The sequence below is a fragment of the Simochromis diagramma genome, unplaced genomic scaffold, assembly GCF_900408965.1.
Source record: "Simochromis diagramma unplaced genomic scaffold, fSimDia1.1 OVJJ01000293.1, whole genome shotgun sequence".
Classification (NCBI taxonomy): Eukaryota; Metazoa; Chordata; class Actinopteri; order Cichliformes; family Cichlidae; genus Simochromis; species Simochromis diagramma.
The window spans coordinates 23,510,901-23,530,626 of NW_024386801.1; the positions used below are offsets into that span (position 1 = coordinate 23,510,901).

At 40.3% G+C, this 19,726-nt stretch overlaps 1 protein-coding gene across 3 annotated transcripts; it reads left to right on the forward strand.

Annotated features, from left to right (window-relative positions):
- Positions 1–1,597: 1,597 nt before the first annotated feature.
- ctcf (CCCTC-binding factor (zinc finger protein)) lies at positions 1,598–17,821 on the forward strand. Of its 3 annotated transcripts, none has more exons than XM_040026656.1 (17): positions 1,598–1,925; positions 3,943–4,091; positions 4,598–4,778; positions 4,902–5,056; positions 5,250–5,369; positions 5,801–5,980; positions 10,472–10,687; positions 10,774–10,936; positions 12,017–12,187; positions 12,309–12,442; positions 12,525–12,645; positions 12,915–13,064; positions 13,167–13,327; positions 13,993–14,175; positions 14,294–14,429; positions 14,520–14,762; positions 15,012–17,821. In XM_040026656.1, the coding sequence occupies exons 2-17, from the start codon at positions 4,062–4,064 to the stop codon at positions 15,254–15,256; spliced, it is 2,589 nt and encodes an 862-aa protein (XP_039882590.1). In that variant the 5' UTR covers positions 1,598–1,925; positions 3,943–4,061; the 3' UTR covers positions 15,257–17,821. The 3 variants fall into 3 exon arrangements, with proteins under 3 accessions (XP_039882590.1, XP_039882592.1, XP_039882591.1); XM_040026657.1 differs by having other exon boundaries at positions 1,599–1,925; positions 4,920–5,056; XM_040026658.1 differs by lacking the exon at positions 3,943–4,091.
- Positions 17,822–19,726: the final 1,905 nt, after the last annotated feature.

Genomic DNA, 19,726 nt, shown 5'->3' on the forward strand with positions numbered 1-19,726 from the left:
TTTATTGCTTTGTGAGCTTTCATGACAATGTCTGATTTTTCATTGTTATATCAAACTCAGCAGTTTTAGTCTCACTGATGCTTGATGGCAGTTTTTAACAAGAATATTTTTTTTCCTTATGTGTTTCTAGGTTCCTAATGCACTACCTAATGGATTAAGTCCATTTAATCAAATTAATCCAAAGTTGTGAGTCATCGCAATGCATTCAGCGAGCTTTTCTCTCCTGATGGGCGTGGTCCCTTCCAAAATTAGACACAAGTGCCAGATCTTAACCCAACTGAACGGCTGTTAGAGATATTGAACCAAAATGTAGAGATCCAGATGCTCAAATCAATTTGACGGAGTATTGAAGCTGTTCTAGTTAGATGTATTGATCATGCATGTTACTATTGTTTTCCTTTAATTTGTCACCCATCTGAGGTGAGTTGTGAGGAAAAGCCAACTAAAAATGAATTTAAATGGTAGGGATTTGGGCAAACAGATTTAAAACAACAAAAAAAGATTTAAACTGTGGGACTTTGGTCTATTTTACTTTATGAAATATGAGCTGGATGTCACATTTTAGTACTTATAGATTCAGAAAAGAGAGTGTTTTACAGCTGTAGTTATCGTATGCACATCACAGATGCTGAAGGGAGGAAAAAATGAGGAAAAAAATGAAACAACTTGGAATTTCCTTCAAAGCATCCAAAATGATCTTTGGTTTGATTATACAATTTAAGAAGATCACCAGAATGCACTGTCACTGGAATCCTGTTATAGAGCTGATGTCATGCAGGGAATCACTGTATATATCAATGCTACCACTGTATTTAATGTTTTTACTACACTGACTTCTATAGGACAACAGAAATCTACAGGTGTTCCTTTTGCAATCAAGGCATCTCAGTTTTTAAGTGCCTTGATTTTTTTTATAAGAGATATGCAATAAGACAGAAATGAGATACTTTAAGAATGAAGAGAATGTGAAGTGATGAAATCCCATTGCAGGACACACATGTATGCAATTGTTTTTTATCAAGCTTGGGGAATTGTGAAACATTGTAAACAAATGTTTTAATTCTAGTGTTCTGAGATGTATTTTCAAACATTCTTGTGTCAAGTATATTGAAAAAACTATTAAAACATTGTAAGATAGCTTCCTGTGCGATTGATCATCTTTAGATGAAGAGCTCTGTGTATCTGAGTGTTAACCCACCCACCCCCACCCCACAAACACACACAGAGTAGGATTTTAGCCATATATATATAGATATATATATATAGATATAGATAGATAGATATATAGATATAGATAGAGATATATATATATATAGATATATATATATAGATATAAAAAGCAGGACACAGTTACAGCTCAGATGTGGGTGTATATCTTCAGGATAATCATCCAAGTCATTTCATGTAATAAATGGAAAGCTAAAAGCTTTGCATATCTTTATTTTAGTGTCAGACACAAATAAAAAAAAGTTAATATTTCCCATAATATTAAATATTAAACAGACTAAAAACATTTCAGTTAAATAACTTTTTCTTTGGTTCTAAATGAGCATGTTTTCATTTGTATATTTTATTGAAAACGTTAACGCCTCGGGTTTATTCTCTTGTGAATGTCGCATTTCCGAGGGTTGTGAAAGCGTCAGTTTTCCTAACGTTGTGATAAATAGGCTTCACTGTATTCCAACGGGGCGCCCCTCCTGGCCAATCAGTGTGTCTGCAGCAGCTTCGACACCACCCCCCAGCGGCCGCACAGGCGCACTGAGCTTCCAACTGCCATTTTGTGGCAGAAGCTACTCTGCTAAAGCAGGAGAAGGATTAAAACAAACTGCGAAGAAGCCCGCATTTTTCCCTAGTCGGCTAAACTTTGTAGCACAGACTCTGTGCTTTCCGCCGAGTTAAGCAGAAGGAGAAACAGACTAAAAGAGGTAAAGTATCACTACTTTTCACATAAGGGGGGAGTTTGCAGGATCTTTAATCGGCCTCTAGGTGTCACGATGGGGCTCTGGGTCCGGGCAGCTCGTCGGAGAGTGTTTGTCTCCCTCTATCGTTATTGAAAACCCTGTCAAAATATGCTTAAAAACACAAGTTACAATAAATATGTATACATCCAGTTGTATTTCGTACGTATTTGTTAAAATATAGTCGAAGACATGTTGTGAGTACTCCGTCGATTTGGTTGGAGAGTTTAGGCCAAGGCGTCCATTTTCTCGCTTCTTTGTTTCCCATTTTTGCTACCTTGACGACATCGAACTGGCGGGTTTAAGTTAGTTAACGTTAGCTTGTTTGCATTAATATAAAGTGTAACCCAGACAATCTTACAAGCACGAAATAATTGTTGCGTCGTTTTGGGTGATCCTGTTCACGTTACTTTGAGCTTTAGCGTGTTGCATAACGTTTAATCAAATCTATATTTGGGGAAAAAGAAGCGAGATAGCTACTAGCGTTGGTTAGCAGTCACTGTTAGCAAAGCTAACAGGATCACGTCGACCTGACAGGCTTAAGGCCCTCTGTACCCAACGCCCTTAATACGTCTGAATGTTTCGAAGCAACGGAGTCTCGAAACGTGACCCTAACCAAGGTTTTACTCAGCACTTTCCTGACGCATCTGAAATAGTGGAACCAAACTGATTATTGTGGCCCCTCGTTGCAAAGTACACACACGGAAACGCCGAGGCAAGTGCGGGAGAGTGACGAGGCATTCACAGCAGAACGATCTTTGGCGTTCTCGAAGATCAGATGAGCATTTAGCGTTCTCCCAGCCGTCTTCCATTATTGAATGTTGCACCTCTCTCCTTTTTAGCCCATCACGACGTGCTCTGAATTGTCGGGTGTTGTTACACCCGTTGCCAGTTCGTCGCTTATTCTAAGCCCACCTAGAGCCTCATAGCCACAGATATATATTACAGCAGAGAGCTCCCTCTACGACTCGGCTTGGAGAGCTACAAAAATACAGCTATATAAATGCATTGAAAGGGGACGACAACTGACTGCTCCGCTCCGAGTGATTGCTGTTTTGTGGTAAATTTGTTCTGCTGTAAATGGAAGGATGTATGAAGGCCTTTGCCAGAGCCTCTCCAGTTTCCCACATTTAGCAAATAAAGACAAATGTGTCGAATCTCACAAACACATTTCAGGGATTGCCAGTATTCTAAAATCACATTGGGGTTATGGTGTTTGTAAGAGTAGTTACACAGCCACTACTTCATCTCAAGTGTATATATATAAATGCATACACATCTCTAAATGTGTGGTGTTTTAAGGGTGAAAAAGGTGAATTTTTAGCACAGTATTCAGATCTAAGCACATATCATTTCTTAAGCTACTAATGCAATTTTCTCTGGACTGTGTGGTGTGTAAAATGTCAGCATATTTCAAAGCTGATTGTTAGATCTCACCCTTTGTGTACAGTTAAGGGTTTTGCTCAAGTTAAACAATTAGCAGTGATGGTGTCAGTTTTGTTTTGCTTCATTGTTAATAAAGTCTAGTCTTATAGAAGAATGGGGGGGGGTTAGTGCAGGTTTAATGAGTCTGTTAGTACAAATTCAGCCTACCCTGAAACATACTGATTTATTCAGGCTAGTACTGGTAAATAAAAGATTTCAAGGGGGGGAAACCAGCAAATGGCAGTAGTCATATATCGCTGATCCTTTATTCTAAGATATTTTTTAAACCTCTTTATATCAGATTTCACCATGATGTGTAACACTACATAGTTTTAATGTTGTAGTGTGATCTTGCAGCGGCAGAGAGAAAAATACATGCTGTAGACGCTTTTAGTGCGAAACTTTTTTTTTCCTTTTTTTTTTCCATTCATAGTACTCCTTCAGGTCCACAACCCTTTTCCCTGCTTTATGATGCAGTTAAAGTCACTGCTTGTGAATGTGCACGGAATACATAAGCATATAGTGCTGCTGTGTAATATATCCCTCTCCTGTCCTTCAGGTTGGCAGGGACAGTCAGGTAGCAGGCATTTGATCGAGCACAGCTCAGGGCTTTCAGCAGCAAAAAAAGGAGATCTCTGGTACAAGAACCCTGCAGACTGCAGCCTAGTCAGCAAAGTCATGTTTAAGTCATTATCCGTTCTATTCCAGGTAACAGCTGTAGTGTTAAGAAAAAGTTGAGCCTTATAAGTTTCACTTTGTTCCCATTCTGAGAGTACAGCTTGATAGTGGCAGCATGGTGTTTGTTTTACATTTTAATATTATCCAGAATCTTAATATTGTACATATCCGGTTCACTAGTTAATGATATGAAATATTTGAATAATCTGTTTTTCATATTTTCATAAGTTCTGAAAGTAGATGCTATGCATACAGAAATCATGTTTTTATGTGCAATAATCCTCCGTATCAATAGAAATGGGAGAACGTTAAATCAGAAAAATGTCATGTTTTGAGATGGAAGTTTAGCATGCTGGTGAACAGATACATGATCAAACTGTAACCGGCTACTGATTAGTTTCTTCTCCTTTGGTTTTTATATGGTCATAGTTTAGTCAACTTCTTGTGTTCAGTTGTAAGACTGTATACTGCTGTCCTAGACGAAATATGGCCCCACACTGCTAGAACATGTTTGTTTCCACAACACAATATTTCAGTTCCTACCCAGCATGGACGGGAGGCCAACAGATGGTGTAGGGGTTGTGGATGTCCCCACCAAAGAGTTTCCGTCCATCCAAGCTGTTCACAGCCAGGATGCCATGGTGGCGGATCTCCTTCAGCAAGCAGCTGAGGCTGGGGGTGTGGTGGAGGGACAAGCTGGAGTTGTCGTAGAACAAGGTTCTTACTCATTTCATATGTAATTTTACCGTTTAGCTGTTAAAAAATTTAAAAAAAAGCATTCATTTGTAATGTAACCAGGGACATTTTGACATTAAAACAGTCAAAGGTTTTATCCAACAGGTCTGTTTTATCCAACAGGTCACGGGGAAGGAATGGCAGCAGCCACTCAATCCCAGCAACAGCTAATGGAAGGAGTTGGTGTGGAAGGTGGCACAGGTGTTGAAATGATGGTTATGGACTCATTGGATCCCACCCTGTTGCAGATGAAGACTGAGGTGAGTTACAGTTACATTATTTTACGTTATTTTTCAGGATTTAATAGTTATTTAAACTTAGAAGAAAAATGAAAATATTATGTTTTGATGCCACTTTAGTTTTAGATATGACATTTATTGAATTTAGAGTACCAAGCATGCCTTCCAGAATATGCATCTTTACCACAGTGCTCATTATTATGCACAATTGTAGGTAATAGATGCTACAGTGGGAGGATCATCAGCTGCGGTGGGTGTGGTCGGAGGGGTGCCAGGTGGTGCTCACCAAGCTACTGTGACAACTGTGGATCAAACGCAGATAATCACCCTACAGGTACTTTTTTTCCATTTCATATTTGTTTTTTGTTTTTTTTTTTTACTTTTATCCATTTGTGGTGTCAACAAAGCCAGTAGACTTTTAATATAGTTTTAATGAAGTTTATGTTTTCTATTAGTTAATGTTGTCTATTAGTTTCAGTAGAGTGCTGGTTACACAGTTGAGCAGGCGACACATATTCCTAAAACTAATGCAGGCCTGTTTATCCCAAGGCCATTTACTCTTAGCACTTCCCTCAACATTCCCGCCTCTCTCCACTGTTCTATCAAATAAGGCAAACCCACCCCCCCAGATTGGTGTGTGTGTGTGTGTGTGTGTGTGTGTGTGTGTGTGTGTGTGTGTGTGTGTGTGTGTGTGTGTGTGTGTGTGTGTGTAATCTCACTACTCTGTTGAATCAGAAGGCATGATTTCTGTTGTCCTGTCCTCAGGTGGTGAACATGGAGGAGCAAGCCGCGTTGGGCTTGGGGGAGCTACAGCTGGTTCAGGTGCCTGTTTCAGCCACTACTGTAGAGGCGCTTCAACAGGGCAATTTTGTAGACACTACTGCAATGCCTAAAGATGGAGACCCAGTTATCTGTCACACCCTTCCACTGCCTGAAGGCTTTCAGGTACACAGATGTACAACTGTAAACTCATGCATGACATTTGAAAATTATATATGTACTTTAGTCAAAGGTTTATATTTTTTAGTCGTTTAATGTTAAAAATGATTAATGTATATTCTTTAGGTCAGGCTCAGAAGCCTTTGTGTAAGAGCTGCTGCAAAGCTTTGGTCTAAATTGAATGTCACATTAATGTAAAGGCCACAGCAGGTCAAACACACCTTGTAAGAACACTTATTTATCACTTGATGTGTCATTTATACAAGCAAGAATTGGGCGAAATTATTATTATTTTTTTTTTATATGTGTTTTTTCACACTAGCCAATCATTGTGACCTTTCTTCACATTCCAAAAATTCAGTTTGTATCTATTTGGTTAGATCATCCGTGCCCATAGGTGATCATTAGCTAGGCTGCAGTTTATAAGTTGCTGAGAACAGTCTGCCAGCAACTAGACAAGAAGCTTATCTTACCAACTCGGGAAAACATGGTGCAGAGTCAGCAGAATTACAGCAGTCTCAGATAACCTAAAAATATTGTATCTAATAGTAGTGTTGCAAGAAATGATACTAATCAATATTAAAAATTACTATTGAATCAGATACTTTTTTACCACAGTATCAGTACCAACATTGTTGTTGCTTACTTGACCCGAAAAACAATTGTTTTAATCTTTTATTGTGACAACCTTAACTATGTGAGATATTTTAAAAGCAACTAACACAAGAGAAAAGTTGAATTTAAAAGGGCAAGGTTAATGTTCTCTGATTTTTAGGCACATTAGTATATGTGAGGGGGCAAACTCCTCAAGATGGGTGGTGACCATTGTGGGCATTTAGAAGTCGGCCATCTTGGATACAACTTTTGTTTTTTTCAATAGGAAGAGGGCCATGTGACACATCAAACTTATTGGTAATATTACAAGAAAAACAATGGTGTTCTTGGTTTCAACATAACTTTATTCTTTCAAGAGTTATTTACAAGTTTCTGACCACTTATAAAATGTGTTCAATGTGCTGCCCATTGTGTTGGATTGTCAATGCAACCCTCTTCTCCCACTCTTCACACACTGATAGCAACACCGCAGGAGAAATGCCAGCACAGGCATCCAGAATCCGTAGTTTCAGGTGCTGCACATCTCGTATCTTCACACCATAGACAATTGCCTTCAGATGACCCCAAAGATAAAAGTCTAAGGGGGTCAGATCGGGAGACCTTGGGGGTCATTCAACTGGCCCACGACGACGAATCCACTTTCCAGGAAACTGTTCATCTAGGAATGCTCGGACCCTGGCACCCATAATGTGGTGGTGCACCATCTTGCTGGAAATACTCAGGGAACGTGCCAGCTTCAGTGCATAAAGAGGGAAACACATCATCATGTAGCAATTTCAAATATCCAGTGGCCTTGAGGTTCCTATTGATGAAGAATGGACCCACTATCGTTGTACCCCATATACCACACCAAACCATCACTTTTGTTGTTCCAACAGTTTGAGGGATCCATCCAATGTGGGTTAGTGTCAGACCAATAGCGGTGGTTTTGTTTGTTAACTTCACTATTCACATAAAAGTTTGCCTCATCACTGAACAAAATCTTCTGCGTGAACTGAGGGTCCTGTTCCAATTTTTGTTTTGCCCATTCTGCAAATTCTGTGCGCCGATCTGGGTCATCCTCGTTGAGATGCTGCAGTAGCTGGAGTTTGTAAGGGTGCCATTTGTGAGTAGCTAATATCTGCCGAAGGGATGTTGGACTAATACCACTCTCCAGTGACATGCGGCTCTTGCTACGCTGTGGGCTCTTGCTGAATGAAGCTAGGACAGCCACTGATGTTTCTTCATTAGTGACAGTTTTCTTGCATCCACATTTTGGCAAATCCAACACTGAACCAGTTTCACAAAACTTAGCAAGTAGTTTGCTAAGTGTAGCATGGGAGATGGGTGGTCTCGTAGGGTGTCTTGCATTGAAAACTGCTGCAATGACCCGGTTACTGCGTTCACCAGATATCAACACAATTTCAATCCGATCCTCACGTGTTAACCTCTTCGACATGTCAATGGCTGTGAACAAAGAGAAACTTGTAAATAACTCATGAAAGAATAAAGTTACGTTGAAACCAAGCACACCATTGTTTTTCTTGTGACATTACCAATAAGTTTGATGTGTCACATGGCCCTCTTCCTATAGAAAAAAAACAAAAATTGTATCCAAGATGGCCGACTTCTAAATGGCCACCATGGTCACCACCCATCATGAGGAGTTTGCCCCCTCACATATACTAATGTGCCACAAACAGGACTTTAATATCACCAACCATTCCCATGTTATTATGGTGTATCCATATAAATGGCCCACACTGTAGAAAGTTCTAACATATAAAGAACTGAAGTGATCAGTGTCTTTAAAAACAATCAAGTGTCCTCTTCGGGTCTGGGTGTCATTAAACTTCCAGTTTGGGTGATATGACAGTAGGAGCATAAAGTTTGAGCTCCTGATCCTTTAGGGAAAAAATACGTCATATATGTAAACCTACTTTAACTAGTTGACCACTGAACTCAAGAGATGGTATCACTATGCTGAAAGGAAGGCATACAAGAGTGTCCCACTTCAAGATAAAGGCCCTATTTGTGTGGGAAGAAGACCCTGATGAGAGCCACTTGGGGATGGAGGAACAGGATACTAGCAACTCAACTAATCTTCAAACCATCCTCAAAGAGTTAAGAGACTTCTTCCATGAAAACAGTACTGAACTCTGTGAAATTAAAGGTAAAATTGTAAAAATGAGCAAGGGAATGGACCACACTGAAAAAAGAATTACAGAAGCAGAAGAAAGAATGTTGACACCCATGCTAGCTGGCTGGAAGCCAGGTTAATGACCAAGAAGGAAGGTCGAGATTTGAAAGAATTCACAGAATAGAAGAAAACTTGCCCAATGTAGCTGCTTTTGTAGAAAATGCATCGAGGGAGAAGTTGGCTATTTCACATGCTATGGAGCTGGGAATGGAGAGCGCTCACCACTCTGTCGCTCTGAAGCTGCCATGTGCTGCCCCTCAGTGATCCATAGTGGCCAAGTTTGGCAGCTTCAAGGTAAAGGAAGAAATTTCAAAATTGTCTGGCAGAAAAAGGGGGTTTGTTTTTCAAGACAGGAAGGTTTTCTTGGAACATGATCATGCACCAGAAGTGCTTAGAGAGAAGAAAGAGAAGTCTTTCAAGAGCTTGACAGGTGGTTTTGCAGTTTTATTTGGCAGGGCAAAGGACCCAAGATTAAACTTAAGACCCTGCAAGTGGCTAAAGACAAAGAACGTCTTTTCCTGCCAAATACTAGAGATTAGTTTAGGGCAGTACAGATCACAACCTTGACGGACATGTGTAACTCAGTCTGCACAGCACAGTGGAAGGAGATGGAAATATAAAGTCATATTCCATTACAGAACCTGCTCCACCTTAATGAATCCAACCCCTGGATATAAACATCTCTTAGGACTTGGTTCAGTGTGGTCCGAGAGAAGCAACCCAAGGAACTCTATAGACCGATACACTGGATAATATACGACCCTGAATTCAGCCCAAATAAAACTGATAGCTGATTTAAGAATGATATAGATATAGGTTATAGGATAAAAGACATAGGTTTGGTTGAATAAAAAATTTACTTAGTGGGACCACTTTTAAAATGCTTTGAAGATTTGAAAGAACAAGGATTGACAAATCAAGACTTCTATAGATTTTCACAAAAATCGACATTATATGGGAAATGCGTTTAAAAAGAAAGATGTTGAAGCAGATGTGTCAGTTGTTTTTAAAGGTTCTCTTAATGGCATATAAATCAATTCAAGGAATTCGATACATTTCTAAAATATACCAAGGATTACACAAATTGAAAGTGTAAAATCATAAGAGCTATAATGGAAAAATGTGAAAAGGAGGGAAATTTTAAAATTGAACTGGAAACTTAGGAAAACATATCAGTACCAGTGGACTTCCTCTCTGTCCTTGAGAGAGTAACTTTCTCCACAGAGAATTAACTTGCTGAAGATCCTGTGGTGAAACAAAATGCAAACCACTTACATATTTTCTTGGCTTTCCCACTGATCCTCCAGTACTGGACATACATTAGCAAGAAATTAGGAAAAAACATTTAACGTAGCAATTCTGTTATCATTTGAAACCTTATACTTTGGTTCCAATCTTCAAATTCTGGAGGGTGATGTAAAGAGGTAGTTGTTGAACGTTCTGCTGGTAAGCCAGTAAGAAAGCACTCACTAAAAAGTGGCTAACTATAGTTTCCCCTTTAACTAAGATGCTGCTCACCTTTCTCTACTGGTTCATTAGTACTTAAGTTTTGGTGGGTTTTTTTTTTTTTTGCTTTCATTCTCTGTTTGTTGGTAATAATTTTGCACCAAAAGTGCATTTAACTCAATTGTAGTGCCTGTATGTTCTGAATAAAACTTGAATAACACCCCCTGACTGAGCAGTTTGTGCCTTTTCATGTTTAGGTAGTTAAGGTTGGTGCTAATGGTGAGGTGGAGACTGTGGAACAGGAGGAGGAAGGAGCAGAAACACAACCTGACGAGGAGGAAGATGAAGAGGTGGGTAACCAGCTTCTGGAAGAGGGGGAAGAGGAGCCTGTTCAGCCTCCAAATGACGACCCAAACTGGGCTAAGGACCCAGACTATCAGCCACCATCTGGAGTTGTTAAGAAGATCAAAAAGGTAAGAAAGGTGGTGGGATTGTTATTTTTGTAAATGCAGATTTAAGAGACTTTGCTGTACTGAAACTGAACTTGCTGTTTGTCCAGGGTAAAAAGAGTCGTCTGCGTTATGCTGAGGGAGACAAGGATATGGATGTCAGTGTCTATGACTTTGAGGAAGAACAGCAGGAGGGCCTTCTGTCTGAGGTCAATGCTGAGAAAGTGGTCGGCAACATGAAACCACCTAAACCTACCAAGATAAAGAAGAAGGGTAAGTAAAGGGCTTTTTCCATTAGCACCTACTCAGATTGATTTGACACCACTTGAGGCGGTACAACTCTGCTTGAGTTGTACATTAGTGTGTCATAGCTCCTAAATTGTGGAGTGAATTACTTCCCCATGTTATGCCTTAAATCTCAAATTTATTCTGTGGTTTGTATGTGTGGTGTATCTCTTAATTTATTGTTTAAACCTTTGTTTCATGTGCTTTATAAATACATTTAAATGGGTTTGGAGAATAGCACTGCACCAACCCAGCGTAGTTGCATACTTATAACCACAGAAAGTTGAAATACACAGCATAGGAGGATCAGCTGGCTGTTTAGGCTACTGCAGCCATACACACCACTACGTTAGTGTGTGAATGAGATAAGATAAAATGACAACAGAAACCATTAATGAAAACTCGAGTGGCAATGTTACCAAACATAACAAGCCAGCAGATACAGCCTAAGGCTAAAAAAACCCCATTAATATCTAGGTTCCTGTACACTACTGTACCTTACAGTAATATACAGGAACATGTGACAGAAAACAATTATTAAATCAAAACTAGCTTTACTTAGCAAACCTACCCTACAGCCATGTGTTTTTTTTTATTTGTTTGTTTGTTTGTTTTGTGCTGCAGTGATTTATATAATTTCTTTAAAAATGATTCCCAAAATCTATATATGTACATGGGTTCATAATCCTGGTACTCTAGGGAATTGATATAGTAAGTTGGTTGCAAGGATCCATCTTTGTTATGCCAAACAAACTTAAACCTAGTCCAGATTATGCACATTGACTTAATGAGTCTTGTTTATTTGTCTTCTCTGATATAAATCAGCTCTGAACGATCAAAACAAAAGTGATCACACAACAAGAATATGAATAGAGATGTACAGTCAGTCCTAACTTAATGGTTCAGCAGCTGTATTTAACAGTTGAAACTTAATATTGTAAGTTAAGACTGTTTTAGTTAAAGGCGCGTGCCCCGTAGATGCAGCTAGCCCCAAATGCATTGCATTGTTTTGCTATACAAACACTGTTACTGAATATGAAATCTTTCGATGTCTTTGTTGTTTGTTAGGAGTGAAGAAGACATTTCAGTGTGAGCTGTGTAGCTACACGTGCCCTCGACGCTCCAACTTGGACAGGCACATGAAGAGCCACACAGATGAGAGACCTCACAAATGTCATTTGTGTGGAAGAGCTTTTAGGACAGTCACTTTGCTAAGAAACCATCTCAACACTCACACCGGTAAACATGAATCTGTGGTGTCATTAAAATGTACAACGTTGTACTGTGCTGATAGTTCAATATTTTTTTTCACACAAGTATGCAAGGATTGCTTCCATATATCTTACATTTATTTATGCAGGAACTCGTCCACACAAGTGCACAGACTGTGATATGGCTTTCGTGACTAGTGGAGAGCTGGTTCGCCATCGTCGCTACAAGCACACACACGAGAAACCCTTCAAATGCTCCATGTGTGACTATGCCAGTGTGGAGGCAAGTTTATCTATTGTCTGCTTTGTGTTCTTGGTGTTTAAGTGTTTACCAAAATGTAACTTTGTGTGTGACTGTTGTGTAGGTGAGCAAATTAAAGCGTCACATTCGTTCCCACACCGGCGAGCGTCCATTCCAGTGCAGTCTTTGCAGTTACGCTAGCAGAGACACTTACAAGCTGAAGAGACACATGAGGACACACTCAGGTAAAGCCGACACCTTAACTGCTCCTCTCCTGTGTGTTTAAAGAACTGAAGGGCAATGAAGTGTTTTCTTTGGTGCACAACTTTATTGATTGTTTTCATGCGAAAGAATAATAAATTGCTTCCCAAACTAAATTACTCAAGTTAGAAATGGTACGGACTGCTAGTACCCAGTTACTCCAATATTGGCATAGAGGCCTCTTTGAGAAATGAGAAAGAAATGAAAAACATGAAACTGTAAAACATTGTATGTGCTCAATCATCATTCTTAGGAGAGAAACCCTATGAGTGCTACATCTGCCATGCCCGATTCACCCAGAGTGGAACCATGAAGATGCACATTCTGCAGAAGCACACTGAAAATGTGGCCAAATTCCACTGTCCACACTGTGACACTGTCATTGCACGCAAGAGTGACTTGGGTAAAACACACTGTGTAAACACACAAACACACATGGTACTTTACTTTAACTTGCTGTTTCTGCCACCTAATTTACTTTCCTGTTATCTGTGTGCTGTCTTAGGTGTCCATCTTCGTAAGCAACACTCATTCATTGAGACCGGAAAGAAATGTCGTTACTGTGACGCAGTTTTCCATGAGCGCTACGCTCTGATCCAGCACCAGAAGTCACATAAGAATGAGAAGAGGTTCAAATGTGACATGTGTGACTACTGCTGTCGCCAGGTCTGTAATACAACTGATATTGTGTGACAACCAGGTTTTTCATATTTGTACTAATATTATTGTTTCAGTTTAGTATCAAGTGTGAATCATCTATTCATGTTTAGAAGTCTGAGAGTGAGTCTGGAAGCTGAAGGCTCTGCAGTTTGATAGTAGCAAACTGTACTGGGACAGTATGGTGTTATGATGGATAACCACTAAAACGGTTTTTGAGGCGTTACCCCAACAGGTCAGCATGTATGGACACCGAGAATGAGATGATGTAGGATTTCGTTTTCAGGAATTTCATTATAGGATTTTTTTTTTCTCAATTCATACCATAGGTGCATGTACAAGGAGGCTGAGGGATCTAGCACTGGCAGCCACCAGTATTCTTGACTTCTCCAGTCATGGTGGACAAAGCTAAGAGTCTTAGCACAATGACAATACTAATTTAATACATCAATTAGGATTTGAATTACTTTGATCACTGCGCTATCGCTATTAACTTGACCATTATCGATCCCTGACGTCATCAGCACAACACTACACAGTGTAAATGAGACCATATGACCATACATTCAGCAGTCTGTCAACTATCTAACTGCTGGCCGTTATTGCATGCATGATATATGAAATAATATTTGCTGCTAACAGTGAAAACTGTGGTTTCATGTTGCTGTGTCCAGGAGCGCCACATGGTCATGCATCGCCGAACCCACACCGGAGAGAAACCATATGCCTGCAGCCAGTGTGAAAAGACCTTCAGACAGAAGCAGCTCCTGGACATGCACTTCAAACGCTACCATGACCCCAACTTTATCCCTGCCACCTTTGTTTGTCCCAAGTGTAACAAGACCTTCACCCGAAGGGTAAGGATACATGTGTTTTTAGCTGTCACACATGAAGTGAAAGCTTAGGGTCAACTCCTAGGCCAGCTAGTTACCTGCAAGTCACAACACAGACTGTTTACGGGTGCGTTTCTTTTAGAACACCATGGCTCGCCACGCAGAGAACTGCAGCGGTGAGGTGGAGGATGCTGAGAATGGAGCTACAATCCCAAAGAAAGGAAGAAGAGGAAGAAAGAGGAAGATGAGGAGCAGGAGGGATGATGATGATGACAGTGGTGAGACATGGACGCCGTTTTGGGGTTTATACAGGGCTGTGTTTTTCTGTAACTATGTTCAACTAGATTGTTTTGTGTGTGTTCATTCAGATGAGGATCATGCTGAGCAGGATGATGATGAGGAAGAGGGTGAGGGTGAGGAAGAGTCATCACTTCTACAGGAAGAGGAGGACCCAGAAAGCATGGAACTGGACCAGGCTCCAGCCGCCATTCCTGTACCAGCCCCCGATGAGCCACCAGTCAAGAGGAAACGAGGCCGCCCCCCCAAAAATGCCCCCAAGCCTCCAACACCCAGCAAGTCCGTTAGAGTTGCTACCAAAACAACTGCTTCTGGTGAGCATTAAAATACAAATTTAAAAAAGAAGTAATCTAAAAAGAGTAACCTCTATGAATAGTAAAGTGTCCTGCTCTAGCATTAACGGGCTTTCTTTTTTAACTGTAGTGTCTGTGACAAATTAGAAATGAATGTATGCCATATATGTTAGTGATTAATAACCGTAGAAGACGAGTAGTCTAGTAAACGAACCTGTCGTTTTTGATAGTGCTATGGATAGTAAGACATATGCCTGTTGTGCTTTTTAGCTGCTGCCATCATTCAGGTGGAGGATGAGAGCACTGGGGCAGTGGAGAACATCATAGTGAAGAAGGAGGAAGGCGATGCCTCTGCAGCGACTCCTCTGGAGCAGGGAGTGGCGCTCACTGTGGAGGGGGTGGGGCTTGATGAAGGGGTAGAGACTGTTGAGCTTCCTGTGAACGAAGAAACAGCGGCAGCTTCAGCCAACGGAGATTTGACACCAGAGATGATCCTTAGCATGATGGACCGGTGAACGTAACACAGAAACGCACATGTAGCCGGACTATGACTAAAATTACTGCATACTTCCCCATGGCCTTCATTTCGTGCTTCATCCAATGGCAGCCGTTCTGCTAAAATGGCTTCCGAATGCGACAGCAGGAGCAGTCGTGCACTAAGAGTAGAAGCTGCATGTATGTGTTTAAACACAATGTCTTCACATCCCTGTGTGTCAGCCTGTATGCCCATGTTTCAGGTCTCTGTCACACATCCTTCCGTGACCCTTACTGTACACAGATAATGTCAAAGCTAAAACTGCTCTCTGCTGTTAAATGCTTTTTTCCAGTTTGAATGTCTTTTCAATGGCTCTAAGTGGATTTTGCTAATTATTCCTACCCAAAGCCACATCCTGTGCCAGTCTCTACCCACACACCCTCTCCATGTCTTTAATATGAGAACATTATTTGATGGAACTTTACATTCAAGTATTTTTTTTGTTTTTTAGAAGAAGAACTGTGAGATGTCCTGCTTGCAGTTCTTTACAACTATGCTCATTTTGCAAATTCCAAGCGTGTGTGTGTGTGTGTGTGTGTGTGTGTGTGTGTGTGTGTGTGTGTGTGTGTGTAAGTCTGGGTATAAATGTAGCTTTTCCTAACAATGACATTATGGTACTTTCAGATGCCATTTTTGCTTAGTTTTGTGATTTTAATTTTTTTTTCCTAAAGCCACATGGTCACCATAGTGGTGTTATTAGTCAGCTGTTTGTACACTGAGTTAGCAGAATGAGTCTTCCTGTGAGTAGGCATGGGGTAAGTGTTGACATCAATAGAAGTGAGTGATGATAGTTTTTCAGCCTTCTTGTTAAACCTTGTTGTGAACTGAAACTAGCCCCCAGTCAACTTATGTAAACTAAAACGGAAGAGACGGCTCATAAATGAGTTTGGCCTTATCACACACGCAGCCGAACTGTTTCACACATGGGAGATATTTGTCATTCATATGTCACTCAATGTTTCTCCTCCTGTCCACATTTTTGAAGGAAAGGGTCGTACACGTCTCATGAAACCCTGCTGGTTGGAGAAAATGTGGATAATCCTACTTACACAATATCGTATTATAGCAGTGGTTTTTGAACACCCCAAGCACTTCAGCTAATCCCAGTTCTTACTGTAACAGTCATTATGCATTTTGTAAATCAGTCGCTCAAACACGTTCTTCACCTACAATAATCAGTGAAAACTAGCTGTGGCGGATGGAGTGCATGTACATACACATTTTAACACCTTTGAATGTTTTTATTATCTGAACATGTGTTGGGAAAGAGACAGCAAGGCTTGCATGTATTTTTCTAAACCTGAGTGTCCTGAGCGAAGGGCCCTCACCATCATGCTTCTACATTCTACAGATTAGCATATATACCCAAACCAACTGAATTGATTTCTGCCACCCCCGACTGTCTCTCGGTTAGCTTGTGTCTGCTGTGATGCATTACAGTTTAATTTTTGATCTTTCTGTAGTTGTCACTGTTTCTCTGCAGTTGGCTGAGTTCAATGCGTAGTGGGGCCAGTTTGACTTCTAGTGGACTGTAAGTTGTTGCTTGAAGACGGGTTTGTATCTAAAAACAGAAGTGACTTGGAACTCGTTTGTAGGGACAGAATGACCCTTGTGCAAATGCACTGTTCAACATACTGGATCTTATCTGGCCAAGTTGGTCCCCTGCCTTCGTCATCTCTGAGGGAAAGCTGCATTTAAGCCTCTGCGTTCAGTTCTTCATACATTTCAGTTTCTTCGTGTCTGCACACTCACACATTAGCCTTATTTTTGCAGTACATCAGTGGCTTTCAGCTATATGAACACTGTGAAAAGTAACTGCTAATGTAAGCTGTTTTCTGCCATTGCTGCACCATCCTCCACCATCAAGTTTTCCAGCTGGTAGTGCAGTGTGCATATCATATTGTAGGTTTTAGCTAAACTGCTTTACACTAAGACTGAACCAACTGAGGTATTGGAAAAGCCCCATTGATAGAGCTGTTTGGCAAATTGCTACTTTTGTATTTCCATGTTGTCGTTCTCACTTCCACTCAGTTTCCAGGATTCCTCAAGATCCAAGTGTCAACAGATAATATGATTTGATTTCTCTGAAGACAGTTGAATTATGGATTATTACAGCCATGAGGTGACTTTAGCTCTTCTGTAATGTAAATGCCCAGTTGTGTAAAAAAATGAATCAGATTTGCACTGTACAGTTGTGGTCAGGCATCTTCCTGTGTAACAAGACAAATGTTCAGTTACCTGATCTGTCATATTCATGTCCTGATGGAATGATTTGAGGTTATATGACTGTTCTGAAATCAGTGCGGGGTTGTTGTTGTTTTTTTTTTTTTTGTTTTTTTCTTTCTTTCTTTCTTGTTGTTATTTGTTTGTTTTGGGGTTGTTTTGTTTTTTAAATTCCATATTGTTTGTTTTTGCAGAAAAATTGAGAAAATTGTTTTAAGATTAAGTGTCCCCATTTTAAGACCAAGAAAACAAATGTTTGTGATGTCATTTTTGAAAATGAGAAATTGTACAGCTGATGAAAATTAAAATCATCTTAATGGGCTTATGACTGCTGCATAATTCTGTTCTTTAACTTAAACGTGTAGTTATTCAAAAAGGTGGGATTATAAAATACATTTGTGATCAGTTTACAAACACCAATGGGCATGGATGCCATAGTAATTTGGGGCTTTTGATTTCTTTGAACTTTTTGGTTTGCTTTTTGTTTTTTACAAGGTAGAATGATTACATGTCATACATCGATAATGACTTCAGAAAATGAGAATTAGGTGCACAAGTGAATAATTATTTAGTATTTTATCTGTACATGGTCAAAATCTGCACATCATCTTCTTTCGGCTGCTTCCTTTAGCGGTCACCACAGCAGCTCTTGTGCCTCCATCTCACACTATCCCTAACATCTTTGCTCTGTCACACCAGCCCTGTGCGTGTCCTCCTTCACTACACCCATGAACCTTATCTGTGCTCTTGCTTTTTTTCCTTCCTACTCTACAGCCAGTGTCTTCACTGCTCATGTCAAAATTGTCTCAGCCTTGAAGCTCTTACTTTGTCTCCAAAGCACTCAACGTTCGCTTTCCATCCGATATACTTGTATATCCTGTCCATTGTGGTCACACACTCAGCACCTCAAGTCCAGCCTGTTGTTTGTTTTTTTGTTTTCCAAACTATAGATCACAATGTCACCTGTGAACATCTTAGCAGACAGAAACTGCCAAATGTCATCTGTCATCCTGTCCATCATCACTCCATGAAGGAGCTCAAAGTAGATCCCTGATGTAACCTCAACCCATCTGTCCCTTCTACCTCAACACTGCCTTTCTGTCCTCACACTGTACCTGTTCTGCGCCACCCTCACATACTTCTCTGCCACACCTGACTTCCTCACAAAGCTTTCTCTAGATCCAGAAATACACAGTGCGTCTCTTTCCGACCACCTTTTTATTTATCCATCAACACTGTCGTCCTCTCGCTTTTATTTATTCATCAGCTTCTCAAAGTACTCCTTCCATCTTCTCAACACCTGGCCACCTGGCTTACACAGCTTGCAGTCATTCTGTTGACCTCCTCTATATGCCAAAGTATTCCAGAGTCAAGCATGACAACATCTGTCTGACTGCTATTAATTATTTAATATTGTCAGCCTATCCCAGCTACTATAAGGCACGAGGCAGGGTACACCCTGCACACGTCACCAGTTAAAAGGGACCTGTCCAGGGTGACACATAGAGACAGACAACCATTCATACCTATAAAGGTAACCAACCCCACTAACTGCATGTCTTTGGACTGTGGGAGGAAGCCGGAGTACCCAGAGAGAACCTACACAAACATGGGGAGAACATGTAAACTCCACACAGAAAGACCCTGGCCAGGTGCTGGAATTGACCTTCTTGCTGTGAGGCAAACGTGCTAATCCTCCTGGAGCACTTTCTACAACAGGATGGCAGAAAAATTCAGTTTAATTCTATTTATTTATACGGCGCCAAATCAAAGTAACAGTTGCCTTAAGGCGATGTACAAAACTGTAAACGGATCAAAGCAGTTCTGCCTTAACTAAATGTAGATAAAACAGTTTGAATGTGCACTTTGGTTCCCCCTGGTGGTTCAAGGTTCAAGGTTCTTTATTTGTCACATGCATAGTTATACAAGTATAACACACAGTGAAATGTAGCCTGACACGCTCCTCGACATGTGCAAAAATTGTGGGTGGGGGGGGTAGAGGAAGAACATTATATATATATATATATATATATATATATATATATATATATATATATACATTGGGTGAATGTGCAGTAGTAGCAGCAAGCAGGTGAATTCTGTACATTAATATGAATAGATATCTGACTATTTTATAGGATAGACAATATAAACATATTTAAAATTAAAGGAATTGAAATGTACATTGTGCCTTGGTTTAGTGTCTGGAAGAGTCCTGTCTCAGTCA

Coding starts and splice junctions, on each gene's coding strand:
- ctcf (XM_040026656.1), top strand. CDS start 4,062: ATGTTTAAGTCATTATCCGTTCTATTCCAG. Junction 12,443..12,524: donor GTGACTATGCCAGTGTGGAG/GCAAGTTTATCT, acceptor ACTGTTGTGTAG/GTGAGCAAATTAAAGCGTCA. Junction 12,646..12,914: donor ACACATGAGGACACACTCAG/GTAAAGCCGACA, acceptor CATCATTCTTAG/GAGAGAAACCCTATGAGTGC.